This window comes from Ostrinia nubilalis, chromosome 18 (assembly GCF_963855985.1).
Source record: "Ostrinia nubilalis chromosome 18, ilOstNubi1.1, whole genome shotgun sequence".
Classification (NCBI taxonomy): Eukaryota; Metazoa; Arthropoda; class Insecta; order Lepidoptera; family Crambidae; genus Ostrinia; species Ostrinia nubilalis.
In genome coordinates, this window is record NC_087105.1 from 879,095 (window position 1) to 895,515 (window position 16,421).

The 16,421-nt window shown below is 45.2% G+C and overlaps 3 protein-coding genes and 1 long non-coding RNA gene across 4 annotated transcripts in view; 1 reads left to right on the forward strand and 3 right to left on the reverse strand.

The window, feature by feature from the left end:
• The window catches only part of LOC135080470 (atlastin-like), a 45,969-nt gene extending 43,191 nt beyond the window's left edge, over positions 1 to 2,778 (reverse strand). Inside the window, exon 1 of the mRNA XM_063975108.1 lies at positions 2,626 to 2,778. Coding sequence (XP_063831178.1) covers positions 2,626 to 2,680 — 55 coding nt within the window. The 5' untranslated portion in view covers positions 2,681 to 2,778. The remainder of the gene's footprint in view (positions 1 to 2,625) is intronic.
• Positions 1 to 6,686, forward strand: part of LOC135080467 (viral IAP-associated factor homolog) — a 189,970-nt gene extending 183,284 nt beyond the window's left edge. The window contains exons 2-6 of the mRNA XM_063975105.1: positions 4,932 to 5,006; positions 5,091 to 5,223; positions 5,455 to 5,683; positions 5,790 to 5,995; positions 6,260 to 6,686. Of these exons, the coding sequence (XP_063831175.1) occupies positions 5,001 to 5,006; positions 5,091 to 5,223; positions 5,455 to 5,683; positions 5,790 to 5,995; positions 6,260 to 6,372 (687 nt within the window). The 5' untranslated portion in view covers positions 4,932 to 5,000 and the 3' untranslated portion in view covers positions 6,373 to 6,686. The remainder of the gene's footprint in view (positions 1 to 4,931; positions 5,007 to 5,090; positions 5,224 to 5,454; positions 5,684 to 5,789; positions 5,996 to 6,259) is intronic.
• A 68-nt stretch (positions 6,687 to 6,754) lies between these two features.
• Positions 6,755 to 7,908, reverse strand: LOC135080471 (uncharacterized). The gene is made up of 2 exons (XR_010259023.1): positions 7,846 to 7,908; positions 6,755 to 7,371 (listed from the first exon to the last, which is right to left on the reverse strand). It is a non-coding gene; the product is annotated as an uncharacterized LOC135080471 (long non-coding RNA).
• Positions 7,909 to 11,881: 3,973 nt separating this feature from the next.
• LOC135080468 (uncharacterized) lies at positions 11,882 to 16,278 on the reverse strand. The gene is made up of 3 exons (XM_063975106.1): positions 16,197 to 16,278; positions 14,240 to 14,407; positions 11,882 to 13,381 (listed from the first exon to the last, which is right to left on the reverse strand). Exons 2-3 carry the CDS (start codon positions 14,395 to 14,397, stop codon positions 13,213 to 13,215), a joined length of 327 nt encoding a protein of 108 aa, XP_063831176.1. The 5' UTR covers positions 14,398 to 14,407; positions 16,197 to 16,278; the 3' UTR covers positions 11,882 to 13,212.
• Positions 16,279 to 16,421: the final 143 nt, after the last annotated feature.

The window sequence follows — 16,421 nt, forward strand, 5'->3', positions numbered from 1 at the left end:
CACACATTTCATGAAATGCATCACTGGCAAAAGTTACATTTAAAAGATCAAATTTCAATCTGTGTGTGAAATAAGTAGGCTGTTATGTAATCATGGGCCATGGTTAAAATTTGGCTATTAAAAAAAACTACCTGAGTCTTGCATTGTTCAAGGAAGATAAGAAGTACTCAAGACTTATCAATAAAGCTACTGTTGGAAATAACTCAGGTAGTCACATAAAACAATAAAATGTTAATAACTTTTTTGAATAATACATTTTTATCATAATTTTGGCTTTTCTGTAGTCATACACAGTGGCCAGCACTTATATTGATATTAATCAGGCTTAGTAGTTTGCCTTGGGCAGTCTTAGCCTGAATGATTTGATTCCTTTCTTTTGTGTGACCATGATCCCAGATGTTTCAAGTATAAAGGTTCTTATTAGAGCTATTGCCTATTGAAAGCAATGTACAGTCAGCCAAAACCACCATATTTATAGCAAAATATCACCTATCACCATTAAATAGGTGATTCTGTGTTTAGTTTAGTTATCTTGATTGAGTTGCTGTCTGTACCTTTTGTTTCTTTGTTAACCTTGGTAGTCTGATTTTAATCCAGTCCAGTCAATCTCTTAAGTATGTATATTCTGAGCATTATCAGCTGGATCAAGTCTACAGAAAAACATTTGGTATGGGAAAATAGATGTTGCATAGATCCATTACCCAGTGTTATCAGGATTATTGTGTTATCATTTATGTTGCAAGATTTAGAAGCTAATAGAAGTAATAAGTTCAAGATAACATAATTTACTAAGGCTATAAATTAAAGATAAAGGCTACTAACTTGATATGAAATCTACAGATCTTGAAAAGAATATTTTGTTGTTTTGAAATGAATTGTATTACATTATCAGACTTAAAACCATTTCATTCAGTTGAAGACAACAAACAATAAGTCATCATTCATAAATCATTGACCTGTTCCTAATTAAATAACAAAGAAGTTTTGGATGTCATCAACAATTTTTACAGCTGTTATTAACATAGGTATGTATGTTAATAAGGTGGTATCGAAACATGAATTATTGTGGATAATATAATCAATGAGTCTCGCAAATGGTTCGGCTTGTGCAACTGTGCATAAACACATGCCACAGTGAACTCTATGTGTTATAATGGTATCATTAAAATGTATTTCGGTGAGTGATTGACTATGTAGTATGTCCAGGGCCTACTTACATACATAGTTTACATTCTTTTTTTGGGGCTAAGTTATTCCTCTAAACATTTAAGTCAAGAATATGAAGACATGTCACAGGAAATGCACCTTAATTGTCACTGATAAATAAAAATAAAAATATTGCTGAATGTCCTCCTAAAGACAGATTGCAATAAAATGAGGAAAAAAACATTTAAGTCATATATTTTTGCTGTCAACACAACTAGAAGAAGAAGTCATTTTTTTTCTGGAGTAAGCCAGATTAAGACAATCAGAGTAAATATGTGCAACAATTATTATAAACAGTGCAAATAGAAAAAATATTTATAAAATCAAATGCATTATGAAACTATGCATATGTGAAAGATACTGAAAGGAATCATACAATTATTATACTCAATTGTGTTTATAAATAAAAATAAACTAAAATCTTCAGCATTGTAAATGAAACTAGTTTCTAATGTGTGTTACTCCTCTAGTACTAAGTTTAATTAATGTCTTCAAACAAGCAGATACCAATTAGAGGTAATTAGCATCACAGGCTGCACATTCATGTCACAAGCCAGGGTACAGTTACAGCCTGTCTTAGAACCACATTTAATAGTAAATTTTGACTAAATTGCTATGCACTATGTAATATTATTTCAGACTATGTAATATTTTACTTACAAGAAAAAATGTAAATTAATTTATTGTAAAATTTAAAGAACAACAAAACACAAGTTAAAAGAAACTTTGACATAAAATATTCTTATTACATCATGTGAATACTAAATAAGAATGACTGTGCATTCTAAAATTCTTTCGAAGAAATTGAGATTTCATTGTTAGATAGTTAAAAGTTTTACAATGAAGTAAATAATAGGTGATATTTGTAGATCTGAAAGTGATGTTTTAAAAAGACAGTACTAAAAAATTTTTTAAGTTGCAAGTAATGTTATTGTTTGAATGATAACAAAGCTATAAAATTTCTATTGGGAACAAATTGCCAGCAGAGCTCTGTGACTAGCAAATATTAAATAGATACTTCTTACCATAAGCAGTGCAAAGTACAACACGTCTTGAGTGCTAAAGTGAACAGTAATTATGGCAATACGACGCACATAACCTCCGCGAGACACTGTTCACATAATTATTAAAACAAAAACATGAATACCTGAATCGAGGCTCCTGTCCACGCCCCCAGTCATTTTCACTATTGTTTGACGACGTTAGTTTCACTTTAAAGCCACTGGCGGGAAACACACTTCAATCCTGGCCGACCAGCACCGTAATCCAGGCAGCAAATATAAAAAGAACCCAGTTTCAATGTCACTGAGGTAACACGAGGGTAACTTGCGAGTTTAGGACGACCGTCAGCTCGCAGCCGTTGCCGCGATGCACTAACGAATTGCGCGCCCTACACAATAATATTGCAACTTTATTTACCTTCTCCCTCATGGAAATTAGATTCTTGGTGTTTATGTCCTTCGATATCAGCCATGTTCAATTTATTTATTTCGAGACTTGACTGAACATAGCGAACAAAATTTTTCCAACACGACGCAAGATGACAAACTTCATAGAAAAAAAATACGTGTCACTTGTCAAATTACGGTGTTGCAAACTTAATTCTAATTTTCCTACTATTATTTTTAATACCTCAATACTTTTATAATTTTTATCATCCTGAGCTTCATGAACCCCATCCAATACTCTTTAGGTACATTTCATTAGGTTATTGAATACTGAAAAAACTGTTAAAATAATTAACAGTCCAAAAATGGTAGAAAAAGTTCACCTTTTAGAATGTTTGTGGCAAAAAGAAAACTAGTAACACTGTCTGCATCTGTCAATACTCTAGTGCTGCGATAAAAGTTATTTTATCGATAGCTAATATCGACGTTATTACAACAAATTGCCTTGTCCTTGAGACTACGTCTACAGTGTGAGTCACGTTAAAGTGTACATATGAAAATAGATGAAACTAGACCTATTTTTATCGACAAAAAAGAGGTCAAAAAATTTTTGCGATTTTTTTTAAATTTTTTATAGAATTTTTTTTCTTCCAATTTCTTATTGTAAAGAAAACGTAATAACTTTTAAACTAAGCGGTATATCCTGATAAAATAAAAACAGTAATAATGCTAAATAACAGACGATACTAAAAAAATACACAAAATACACAAAAAAGGCCAACAAATAATAAAAAATGATAATTTTTGAAAAAAATCTGCTTTTATTTTCGTGTTTTTTTGGTTATTTGATAAATTTCTCCAAAAAATGCCCGTTGAACCGGTGGTTTTTATTACTTTGTATTATTCTATATCGTATTACCTTCGTAAAACAAAAAATCGCATGTCTCTATACCTATCACAACGTTTGCAATGATCGTTTGAACTAAGCCTCTCCGGGCGCGCCATTCAACGCTTCGTTAACAACGAAACTGAAAATGGCTCTAGATTTGTAATTTTGATAAAAACAAGTTAGATTTCAAATAAAAACAAAAGATTTCAAAGTAAAATAAGCATTTTAGTTAAAATTAAAATTGTCTCTACCTGTAGCGGAGAATAATGTTGTGGCAGGCCTTTGTTCAAACGATCATAGCAAATGTTGTGATAGAGATAGAGACATGCGATTTTTGGTTTTACAAAGATAATACGATAAAGAATAATACAAAGTAATAAAAACCACCTGTTATAAGGGCATTTTTTGGAAAAATTTATCAAATAACCAAAAAAACGCGAATTTAAAAGCAGATTTTTTTCAAAAAGTATCATTTTTTATTCTTTGTTGGCATTTTTTGTGTATTTTATGTATTTTTTTAGTATTGCCTGTTATTTAGCATTATTACTGTTTTTATTTTATCAGGATATACCTCTTAGTTTAAAAGTTATTACGTTTTCTTTACAATAAGTAAATGGAAGAAAAAAAATTCTATAAAAAAATTAAAAAAAAACTCAAAAAATTTTGACCTCTTTTTTGTCGATAAAAATAGGTCTAGTTTCATCTATTTTCAAATGTACACTTTAACGTGGCTCACACTGTATACTAAACAAATAAACGCCCATTCTCCGCACATTGTTTTGTTTCGGCAGTTGCAGATAAGATAGCCAGTTCCTCTGTAGTTGAGGATTCCGAGCCGAGTGAAGCTCGCTTTTCTACCTTCCACCTAATCATCAGTTTCCATGAGGTAAGATGCAGGTGAAGGGCAAGAGATTCCTTGTTGTGGTTAAAAAAACGTATCCCAATTATAAATAAATAAATCCTTTATTTAGCCAAGGTTACAACTTAGTATTTAGTGGTCCCTGAACTAGGTTACACCTGTCTCTTGGGGACTGGAGTACGAGGCTTAAAATTAAATGGCTTTGGCGTTGATGATTAGAATGATTACTAATTTTTATAACGTTGTCATATTATTATTGTAAAGAAAAAAGATATTTTGTATTTTGGTATTGTATTGCCTATTCAGGCTCCAAAACTACAGGATTGATTTGAAAAATTCTTTCACAAGAAATAATTATCAATATTTTTTTCTAAAGAACAAAAATAATATTTTTTTACTAAATACCTATCATCTACCCATGCGAAGCCGGGGGGCGCCCGGGCGGGCCACTATAACTTAAATAATAAAAAGAAAAAAAAAACCTTGCCCTTTTCTAAATATTTTTAATACACACACCTTTTTTTAAAATTAAATTTCATCGATATTTTTAGTTGGGATTAGCTGTACACCACACACCACTACATCTGTGACTCAGGTGTCAAATTTCCTTTCCAAAATATTGCATTTATTTTAATTGTTTGTGAATAAAACTAAGAAAATGCAGGTAATTTTAAAGGTTTCATTAGCCCTGTAAACTAAAAAATTGTCTGATGGTCAACTTTTGTTAATTTACGGATTTTATTTTTAGAATCCCAATGAGGATACTGAATGGAATGATGTCCTCCGGGCCAAAGGGATCCTGCCGCCCAAGGAGAAGGAGGTTTCTGAAGAAGAGATCGTGAATATGATCGAGCAGACAATTCTACAAAAGCAGGTTGAAAGTGAGTATGGAGCAAGTTTGAGGTTATGGAAACACCTGAGATTATTTTTCTATTTTATTACTGAAATACTGATAATAGTGTTAAATAATGACATGAATTTTACTACACCATGCAATAATTTTGGCTTGATTTTGCTAAAATCGTAGTTTTTGTGTCATATTTGTGATTCAACTAATATAATTTGCATTGATGACTCATAACATTTATATTTATAAATCATGTTAATTTTAGAGGATAAACAACTGTCAGAACTGGACTTAGACGGTCTCGATGAGCTTGAGGACTCTGAAGATGAAGCTGTTCTAGAAGAGTATAGAAGGAAACGGATAGCAGAGCTCAAAAAGTTGGCAGAGAAGCCTCGCTTCGGAGACGTGAGGGAGGTCTCGGGGCAGGACTACGTGCAGGAGGTCAATAAAGCTGGAGAGGGCATTTGGGTGGTCATACATTTGTATAAACAAGGGTAAGAAGTTCTAATTTAACTTAAACTTTGCACTGTAATACAAAAAACAATAATTTATTATGAGTTACAAAAAGTGCATTTTGAACTTACAAACTTTTACTTGCAGTATCCAGCAGTGTGCACTCCTCAACCAACACATGAGGCAACTGGCAGCCAAGTTTCCGTACACCAAGTTCTTGAAGGCGGTGGCTCAGACCTGCATCCCCAACTACCCCGAGAGGAACCTGCCCAGTGTGTTTGTGTACTTCGAAGGAGATATGAAAAAGCAGTTTATTGGTGTGGAGCTGAGAGGAACTGCTCTCACATGTGATGGTAAGATTTTGTTATTTTTATTGATAAAAATATCAAATGATTTGTAGGCCTTGTTCAAATAACTTTTGACCTGTGAACGAACTATTAAATATTTTTTATAATGAAGAAAAACCAAACCAATCACAATTAGTAAAAAAAACTGTTTTATAGTGTAGTAGCTTTGTGTAGTAGATATTTTAAAAATTTGAACTTCTAGGCCCAGTTACAGTTAAGGTTTGAACTCCTATACATAATGTGACCATGAGTTTTTACTGTTTGTTCCAGAATTTGAGTTCCTACTAGGACAAGTAGGAGCAGTGGAAAGCACAATAAAAGAGGACCCCAAACCAAAGATCAAGGACAAAATGTTTGCAGACCTTGGCTCCAATGACTGGTGATGTTTGTCATAGATGAATGCTTTTCATTTGTCTATGATTTGTTAAGGAAGTGACAATAGACTTTGCTTGGGGTTGGTGGGTTCGATTGTAGCTTGTAATGCGAATATTTATTTATTTTCTGTTAAGTTACTAACTAAAGATTACTTTGATAGTATTAAAATGAATGTATTTTGAATATGAATGAGATGTGAAATTTGGAAATTGTTATATGCAATTTACCTATCGACCTAAGTGCACAAATTACACCTTGGTTGAGTACAAGATGAAATATGTAATAAATTTTAATATTTTTTACACTACAGTTATCTCTTGTATTCAATGTGTTTCTATATCCCTGTTTGTAGTCCCAGAATGACTTGTTATCAAAAATGAATCAAAAGTATAGAATTGAATTATCATTTTATTTCTGTAATGTCTTAAAACTAAAAATATTTACATTCTTTTTTCTTTCTACCATAAAAGGTACAAATAAAATTATAGTTCTGGATCAAATCGGTACAGCCAGTCTTTTACACCAGCCTGTAAATTAAATCTTCAATCATCATCAATCATGTATGCAATACTTTAAACAATGTTGGCATGTAAGTGTTTTGCCTAAAAATAATTTTCAGTTCAGTAATCTTATTTTGAAGTAAGCTTTATTATGATGACTGGCAAGGTCAGATATTGAGTTTATATTCGCAAAACGAAAGCAAAACCGAGAAATACGAGGCCGCAGCGTTTAGAGGGCAGTCCACGTTTGTTGTATCATGATGAGTGGTTGTGGAAGTAGCAACGGTCAGTCTGCCTAGCACCCTCGTAGCGTGTTGAGCGCAGCCACGGTGCGCGCCAGCGCGGATTCGGCGGGCAGGCGCGAGGCGAGCGCGAGCGCGAACGTTCGGCGCAGCAGCGTGCCCGCGTGCTCGGGAGCGGCGCACGCTAGCTCGGGCAGCGCGTCCAGCGCGCTCGCCGCTACTTCTGGCTGCCGCGACTCCAGGCACTCCAGGATCGCTTCTAGCCCTGGGAAAGGATGATGCGGTCAGTAAATTGTTTACGATATACGACGTAATTACATGTGACAGATTAGTCTGAAAAAAGTAAATGTTCTGAAAAACCTCTTCGGGATGATTTGCCTCCGTTTTCAACGAGACTCTCTAGCTCTGATTATTGTTTTGTAGCTGATAGTTTAGGGTTTACGGGCATGCTGCCGAGAAGGATATCATCTACTTGGAATACAGTGTTAACCTTAGTAGATTCCTAAAAGTTCGTGTTGATGGCTGGCTTCCACTATGGCCACCAAATTATTTTTTTTACACGTAAATCTAGGCGCAGACTACAGATTTTTAACAGGCCGATAGTTGGGCTCGATTCTAATTTGCATGAAAAATCGGCTGATCCAATGTGCGCACTTCCATACTGATTAACAGCCTGACTCAACTATCGGCCAACTAAAAGTCTAGTCTGCGGGCAGTCTTCCCAGCACACTTGACTCACCCGGGCGTGTATCAGCGACGGCAGGCAGCAGTTTAGGCAGCAGCGAGAGCGCGGCGGCGCGCAAGATGGCGGCCGCGTGTGCTGGCCCGTCCCAACGTTTATCCCACGCTTACGACTACGTTTAATACACAGCAGTCTCGACTCACCCGGGCGCGTGTCGGTGGTTACCCCACGCTTACGACTACGTTTTATACTCGCACTAAGCACACTCGACTTACCCGGGCGTGTGTCAGCGACGGCAGGCAGCAGTTTGGGCAGTAGCGAGAGCGCGGCGGCTCGTAGGGGCCCGCCCCAGGCCCCGCCCCGGCGTTTATCCCACGCTTACGACTACGTTTAATACACAGCAGTCTCGACTCACCCGGGTTTGTATCGGCGTTCACCCCACGTTTACGACTGCGTTTCATACTCGCACTAAGCACACTCGACTCACCCGGGCGTGTATCAGCGACAGCAGGCAGCAGTTTAGGCAGCAGCGAGAGCGCGGCGGCTCGTAGGGGCCCGTGCGAGGACGCACACAGCGGCGCGGCGGCGCGCAAGATGGCGGCCGCGTGCGCCGGCCCGCCCCAAGCACCGCCCCGGCGTTTATCCCACGCTTAATACTCGCACACAGCACACTCGACTCACCCGGGCGTGTATCAGCAACGGCAGGCAGCAGTTTGGGCAGCGCGCAAGATGGCGGCCGCGTTCGCCAGCCAGCCCCAGGCCCCGCCCCAGCTGTTATCCCACGCTTGCGACTACGCTTAATATTCGCACTAAGCACACTCGACTCACCCGGGCGTGTATCAGCGACGGCAGGCAGTTGTTTGGGCAGTAACGAGAGCGTGGCGACACGCTATATGGCGACCGCGTAAACTGGACCGCCCCATGCCCCGCCCCGGCGTTTACCCCACGTTTACGATACGACTACGTTTCATACTTGCACTAAGCACACAGCACACTCGACTCACCCGGGCGCGTATCAGCGACGGCAGGCAGCAGTTTGGGCAGTAACGAGAGCGCGGCGGCTCGTAGAGGCCCGTGCGAGGACGCGCACAGCAGCGCGGCGGCGCGCAAGATGGCGGCCGCATAAACTGGGCCACCCCACGCACCGCCCCGGCGGTTATCCCACGCTTAATACTCGCACACACCACACTCGACTCACCCGGGCGTGTATCAGCAACGGCAGGCAGCATTTTGGGCAGCGCGCAAGATGGCGGCCGCGTGCGCCGGCCCGCCCCAGCTGTTATCCCACGCTTGCGACTACGCTTAATACTCGCACACAGCACATTCAACTCACCCGGGCGCGTGTCGGCGACGGCAGGTAGCAGTTTGGGCAGTAGCGAGAGCGCGGCGGCTCGTAGGGGCCCGTCCCAACGTTTATCCCACGCTTACGACTACGTTTAATACACAGCAGTCTCGACTCACCCGGGTGCGTGTCGGCGGTTACTCCACGTTTACGACTACGTTTTATACTCGCACTAAGCACACTCGACTCACCCGGGCGTGTATCAGCGACGGCAGGCAGTAGTTTGGGCAGTAGCGAGAGCGCGGCGGCTCGTAGAGGCCCGTGCGAGGACGCGCACAGCGGCGCGGCGGCGCGCAAGATGACGGCCGCGTGCGCCGGCCCGCCCCAAGCATAGCCCCTCGTTTATCCCACGCTTAATACTCGCACACACCACACTTGACTCACCCGGGCGTGTATCAGCAACGGCAGGCAGCAGTTTGGGCAGCGCGCAAGATGGCGGCCGCGTAAACTGGACCGCCCCATGCCCCGCCCCGGCGTTTATCCCACGCTAACGACTACGTTTAATACACAGCCTTCTCGACTCACCCGGGCGCGTGTCGGAGGTTACCCCACGCTTACGACTACGCTTAATTCTCACACTAAGCACACTCGACTCACCCGGGCGTGTATCAGCGACGGCAGGCAGTAGTTTGGGCAGTAGCGAGAGCGCGGCGGCTCGTAGAGGCCCGTGCGAGGACGCGCACAGCGGCGCGGCGGCGCGCAAGATGGCGGCCGCGTGCGCCGGCCCGCCCCAAGCACCGCCCCTGCGGTTGCCCCACGCTTCGATCTCCTATGAGCAAATAACACAGAGTTTATTTATTTATTTTATTTTATTCGGAAAACCAACAGCAATACAATACAAATAATGGGACCTTAAATTATGTATCTGCTTAGCCATTTATAGGTAATCGCAAATGGAAGTTTAGGCAAATAGATCTTTCATATGGAATTACAGGACAGATGTGTCACTCCAAGAAATTTTGACAAAAAATGCGAAGGATCAAAACATTAATTTAGAATTCCAAAATTAAGTTACGAACTCGCAAAGTTACACGAATTCGAATACGAATTCCGCTTGACAAGTCATCAGCCACAGTGATTTTTGGTGACTTGCCAAATCGCTGGTTTTGAGAAGACTTACCTGCAGCAGCTAGTTGCAGCCACAATTACTTAGCAAATGATACATAGATCTTTCGTATATGTAACAACGAGACACGTGCGTGCTATGCTGGTTACAGTTGCACGAAGGTGTTGCGGCCAGCCGGGCGCGGGTGCGCGCCGTGATATACTTTTATCGACGTCAAAATGTTATGGGCAAAATCGATAAAATGGCGTGATAACCGCTTATCCTGGCGCACGTAGAATTTTGTCCAATGACCCCAAGCTACCCATCCTTATCGCTCGCGAGTAATTATATTGCTGTCGCGACTGTGCGACGGGCGCCCGCAGTGAGTGTGCGAGCGTGACAGCAACATAATTACGTGTTCGCAGACCAGGCTTTAGTTGTGAAGAGCCGTAGAAAACTCACCTGCAGCGACCAATGTAGTTGCGCGGGCGGCTCGCTGCGGCGCTGTAGTTGGAGCAGCGCGTGCGGCGGCGGCGCGGCCGACGCGGGCGCCGACACGTCACCGCCGCTCAGCGCGCTCAATGCTGGCGTGCTCCTGTAAACACATAAATAAAATAATAAATAAAAATAAAAAGCTTTTATTTCCACAAATTTACAATTTTATAAATTAAGTTAGAAGCATTTGTCTTCACTCTTGTGGCACCCCTGTATGGGCAAAAGCCTCCTCCATTCCGCTCCATTTCTTCCTGTCCTGAGCTAGGTCGAGCCAATTTTCTCCCGCTACTCTCATTATATCATCAGCCCACCTTTCTTTGGGTCTCCCAACATTCCTCTTCCCCTTCGGTCCCTTCCATTCTGTTGATGTTATAGTCCATCTTCTATCTTTGTACCTTGCTAGGTGTCCAGCCCACTGCCATTTTAGTTTTAAAGCTTTTTGGAGGGCATCTGTTAGTTTTGTTTGTTGTCTAATTTTGTTGTTTCTGATTTTTTGAATTTTTCTTATTTTCAGAATGCTCCTCTCCATCGCATGTTGACATGATTCTATTTTTGCTCTATTTTTGGTCTGGTACACCCAAGTTTGGCTCCCGTATAGTAAGCATGGTAGTAGGCAGGTTTCGACTACGGTTCTTTTCAGGTGGAAGCTATAGTTGCCTTTCAGGATCTCTTTGTGCGACCAGAACTTTTTCCAGGTGATGTTTATCCTTCTGCTTATTTCCTCTTCGTTGCTATCTTTGTTGAATGAGACCTGTTTTCCCAGGTATATGTAGTCCTCGACATATTCTATGCATTTTCCATGTACCCATGTTGGTGTTTTGAGACTGTTCGTCATTATTTTTGTCTTTGACATGTTCATAGCTAAACCTGTTTTTATGCTTTCTTCTGCCAGTTCGCATATAAACACATAAGCACATTAAATAGACACAGTTCAACAGTATTGTGGGAGTGGGAGGTAAACTGACGACTGACAGGTATGCGAAAAGCACCCGGGTCGTAGAGCTGATGGCTGTGTAGCGATGCGCTAGCGCAGAGTCTCGGCCGCTCTGCTGCTTCGTGTTCAGGGAGCCGTCCTGTGTCTAGAGGGAGCCACTCACGCGACGGTCTCGCGGTGCGGGCGGCGCGCGGTGTAGCGGCGGACGAGCGCGCACACGCGGTGCACTAGCGCAGAGTCTCGGCCGCTCTGCTGCTTCGTGTTCAGGGAGCCGTCCTGTGTCTAGAGGGAGCCACTCACGCGACGGTCTCGCGGTGCGCGGCCAGCAGCGCGGCGGCGCGGTGCGGGCGGCGCGCGGTGTAGCGGCGGACGAGCGCGCACACGCGGTGCGCTAGCGCAGAGTCTCGGCCGCTCTGCTGCTTCGTGTTCAGGGAGCCGTCCTGTGTCTAGAGGGAGCCACTCACGCGACGGTCTCGCGGTGCGCGGCCAGCAGCGCGGCGGCGCGGTGCGGGCGGCGCGCGGTGTAGCGGCGGACGAGCGCGCACACGCGGTGCGCTAGCGCAGAGTCTCGGCCGCTCTGCTGCTTCGTGTTCAGGGAGCCGTCCTGTGTCTAGAGGGAGCCACTCACGCGACGGTCTCGCGGTGCGCGGCCAGCAGCGCGGCGGCGCGGTGCGGGCGGCGCGCGGTGTAGCGGCGGACGAGCGCGCACACGCGGTGCGCTAGCGCAGAGTCTCGGCCGCTCTGCTGCTTCGTGTTCAGGGAGCCGTCCTGTGTCTAGAGGGAGCCACTCACGCGACGGTCTCGCGGTGCGCGGCCAGCAGCGCGGCGGCGCGGTGCGGGCGGCGCGCGGTGTAGCGGCGGACGAGCGCGCACACGCGGTGCGCTAGCGCAGAGTCTCGGCCGCTCTGCTGCTTCGTGTTCAGGGAGCCGTCCTGTGTCTAGAGGGAGCCACTCACGCGACGGTCTCGCGGTGCGCGGCCAGCAGCGCGGCGGCGCGGTGCGGGCGGCGCGCGGTGTAGCGGCGGACGAGCGCGCACACGCGGTGCGCTAGCGCAGAGTCTCGGCCGCTCTGCTGCTTCGTGTTCAGGGAGCCGTCCTGTGTCTAGAGGGAGCCACTCACGCGACGGTCTCGCGGTGCGCGGCCAGCAGCGCGGCGGCGCGGTGCGGGCGGCGCGCGGTGTAGCGGCGGACGAGCGCGCACACGCGGTGCGCTAGCGCAGAGTCTCGGCCGCTCTGCTGCTTCGTGTTCAGGGAGCCGTCCTGTGTCTAGAGGGAGCCACTCACGCGACGGTCTCGCGGTGCGCGGCCAGCAGCGCGGCGGCGCGGTGCGGGCGGCGCGCGGTGTAGCGGCGGACGAGCGCGCACACGCGGTGCGCTAGCGCAGAGTCTCGGCCGCTCTGCTGCTTCGTGTTCAGGGAGCCGTCCTGTGTCTAGAGGGAGCCACTCACGCGACGGTCTCGCGGTGCGCGGCCAGCAGCGCGGCGGCGCGGTGCGGGCGGCGCGCGGTGTAGCGGCGGACGAGCGCGCACACGCGGTGCGCTAGCGCAGAGTCTCGGCCGCTCTGCTGCTTCGTGTTCAGGGAGCCGTCCTGTGTCTAGAGGGAGCCACTCACGCGACGGTCTCGCGGTGCGCGGCCAGCAGCGCGGCGGCGCGGTGCGGGCGGCGCGCGGTGTAGCGGCGGACGAGCGCGCACACGCGGTGCGCTAGCGCAGAGTCTCGGCCGCTCTGCTGCTTCGTCATGTTCAGGAAGCAGTCCAGGATGCCGTGGATCTCCTCACTGAAAATATACAAGACTTTATTTGAGTAAAGTACAATAAATTCTAGTCTGTTTAGTGCCACTTCTCGCCCGTTATCGACGTGAAGTCGCGCTGGTCCTTCGCAACTTCATCTTCTCAGCGCTACCTGGAACGAGTGACGGTTACTTGGTTTCCCAAGTACGCTTTCTTCACCACATGATCTTCTTTCTTTCCAGGTGTCGTAAGCCAAATCTCCACTTAGGCAGCTTGTTGCTCGACACACGGCTGCTAAAATGGAGACGCTGCCTCAACCTAAGGCACGATTTCGTCGCCGCTGACAGAGCCACCTTTTGTCGCTCGACCCGAGGCCGCCTCTGTGTGTACTCGCCTCTCGAACAGGTCGTGGTCGGGCACGAGGCCGCCTCTAGAGCGCGCTGTGTACTCGCCTCTCGAACAGGTCGTGGTCGGGCAGCACCTCGAGCGCGCCAGCAGGTGTGGTGTGGCGGCGGGACACGAGGCCGCCTCTAGTGCGCGCTGTGTACTCGCACAAAATATAACAGAAGGTAAACTTCATACTAAGAGCGCTCGAGCCACGCACACATAGACACCGCTCACGTACGAGTTATCAAGACTGTCTTGGACGAATGCGAGGCGCGACTGCGTTCGCTTGAGTGACGCTGCTCACGCGTTTGTAAAATTATTTTGTTTGTGCGAAAATGAGTGAACAACAAAAAAGGGGTTAAGTAGACGGTTGCTTATACTCAACATTAAAAACTAAATTTTCGTTTTTTAACAACACCAATATTGGGGCACCATGATTGTGTCAGAAGAAAATCGTTAGAGTTCGCGTCGCGGAAGGTGCGGTTTATTTGATGTTGAGTATATTTTGTGGTACTCGCCTCTCGAACAGGTCGTGGTCGGGCAGCACCTCGAGCGCGGCCAGCAGATGGTGGTGGTGGCGGGCGGGTGCTCCGCGCAGCAATGCGGCGGCGAGCGGCAGCGCGCGCGCGCCGGCGCCCCATACGCGCGCCCAGACCGCGCGAACGGACGCCTCCATGCGGGACAGCCTGTTGAAGCGAGAAACGTTTTAGCAAAACTATATTGGGAGATCAATGAGGGCTATCGTTTTAGCGCTCACCAGTTAGCGCCACTGTAGAGTAAGGTCCTGTCACTTGCTAGTAGCGAAGACAGTGGCACCAACTGGTGAGCGCGAAAGTGGTAGGAGGACTATCGCATTTGCACTTATCAAGATGGCGCCACTGTAGAGTAAGGTCCTGTCAATCGCCAGGGGTGCCAACTGTTACGTATAAAAACGATAGCCCTCATTGATAAATCTATCCGTCTCTACTACAGACATGAACTCCTCGACATGTCCACAACAAACATTATAAAAGTTAAGCTATTGGAAAAGATTTTCAATGAACAGTGAGACGACCCAGGGGGAGCTACTCCAAAAATCGTGATCCGAAGTTTCGAATGCTGCCATTTCTCACACGCATAGCGAGATATCAGAATGAGCGACGGTGACAGATAGACCCGAAACTACGTAAACAGTGTTTCAGAGTAGCCCCCCAGGACCGAGTCGCCTGATACGGAGGGCCAATCCCAAATAAAATGAGAATGAGCCAGGCAAAGAAGAACTTTTGGGTTCCCTACGTTTTATGGAAAGTCGTTTCACTTCTTTTCGTCTCCTGTTCTTCATCTGCTTTTCTTCGACTCTTCTTCTTCTCATGTTCTTCTTTCTTCTTCTTTTTCCTTCTTTCTTTTTCTCTTTTCTCGAAGAAGAAGCGACAGAAAATGAAGATGGGAAGAAGAAGAATAGCAAGAAAATGAGAAGACGAAGACGATGACTAATACAATACCTACATACATAACCTTTCGATGCTACGGCATTCGACGTTTCGTCCATTTAATGAAACGGCATTCAATGTTTCGTACATTCGAGATTATGAGCATTCGATGAAACGGCTTCGATAAAACGACATTCGATGAAAGACTTTCGATAAAACGTAGGGAGCCCTGTGCGGCTAGCACGAAAAACTTTCGAGTTCGAATAGTTTGCGTATTCGAATCGCCATCAAAAGATTTAGTACGAAAACTACAACAGCTCCCTTGTGAACATGTCGTAAAGTGAACTTAGTATGAGAAATGGTTGCACGAAACTTATTTTGAGAATCAAAATTGTTAAGTTATCGTTTAATTTGCCAAGGAAAAAAATTGTGAAATGGCTCCTCCCCCTACAGTACAATGAAGTGGAGCAACTATTAAGAACACCCGTCTGACGGTCAACACCAAACAGATGTTGTCTCCACCTATCTTCCAGCGGTGTCTTTTAGCAAGCACTGATCCCAAGCAAGTTTAACTTACGCAGGGCTGAAGATAAGAAGATATGTAGATGAGATAATATGTAGTACTACTACTACATTATGGTTTCACTCACATCACATACACTCACTATCGCACTCATAAATAATACATACACACACATACACTCTCATAAAACACACACTCTTACACATAAAGTAAAGACTTTCTTATTGGGCATATTATTAGTTTTTTTTCCTTACATTTTTTTTTGTGTTTACGATGGCATAGGTGGCTTTTCAAACTTAAATTGTGTTTATTTATTTTGTTGTTACTAGTATAAAGTGCATTTACAACGCCATTTAACTTCAAGCCCCAAGAGACAGGTGTAACCTAGTATGGGGACCACTAGCAATACTAAGTTGTAACCTTGGTTAAATAAAGGATCTATTATTATTATAATTCCAAGGTTGAGTATCGAATTTTGTCGAATACGCAAACGATTCGAAGACGAAAGTTGTTCATGCTAGAGGTACATAAGTTTCGACTGACTTGTGCGCGTGCTCCTTCCCGTGGTGCGGCTGGTGCGCCAGCGCGGTGAGCAGCGTGTGCGCCACGCGGTCCGTCGCGCTGGTGCACGCCGCCGCCGCCGCGCGCACGCCCGGCGCGACAGCAACATAATTACGCGCGAGCGATAGGGATGGGTAGCTTGGGGTCATTGGACGGGATTCTACCAGGCCTGGCTCACTCCGCGCGGTACATCCGATAATTACCTAC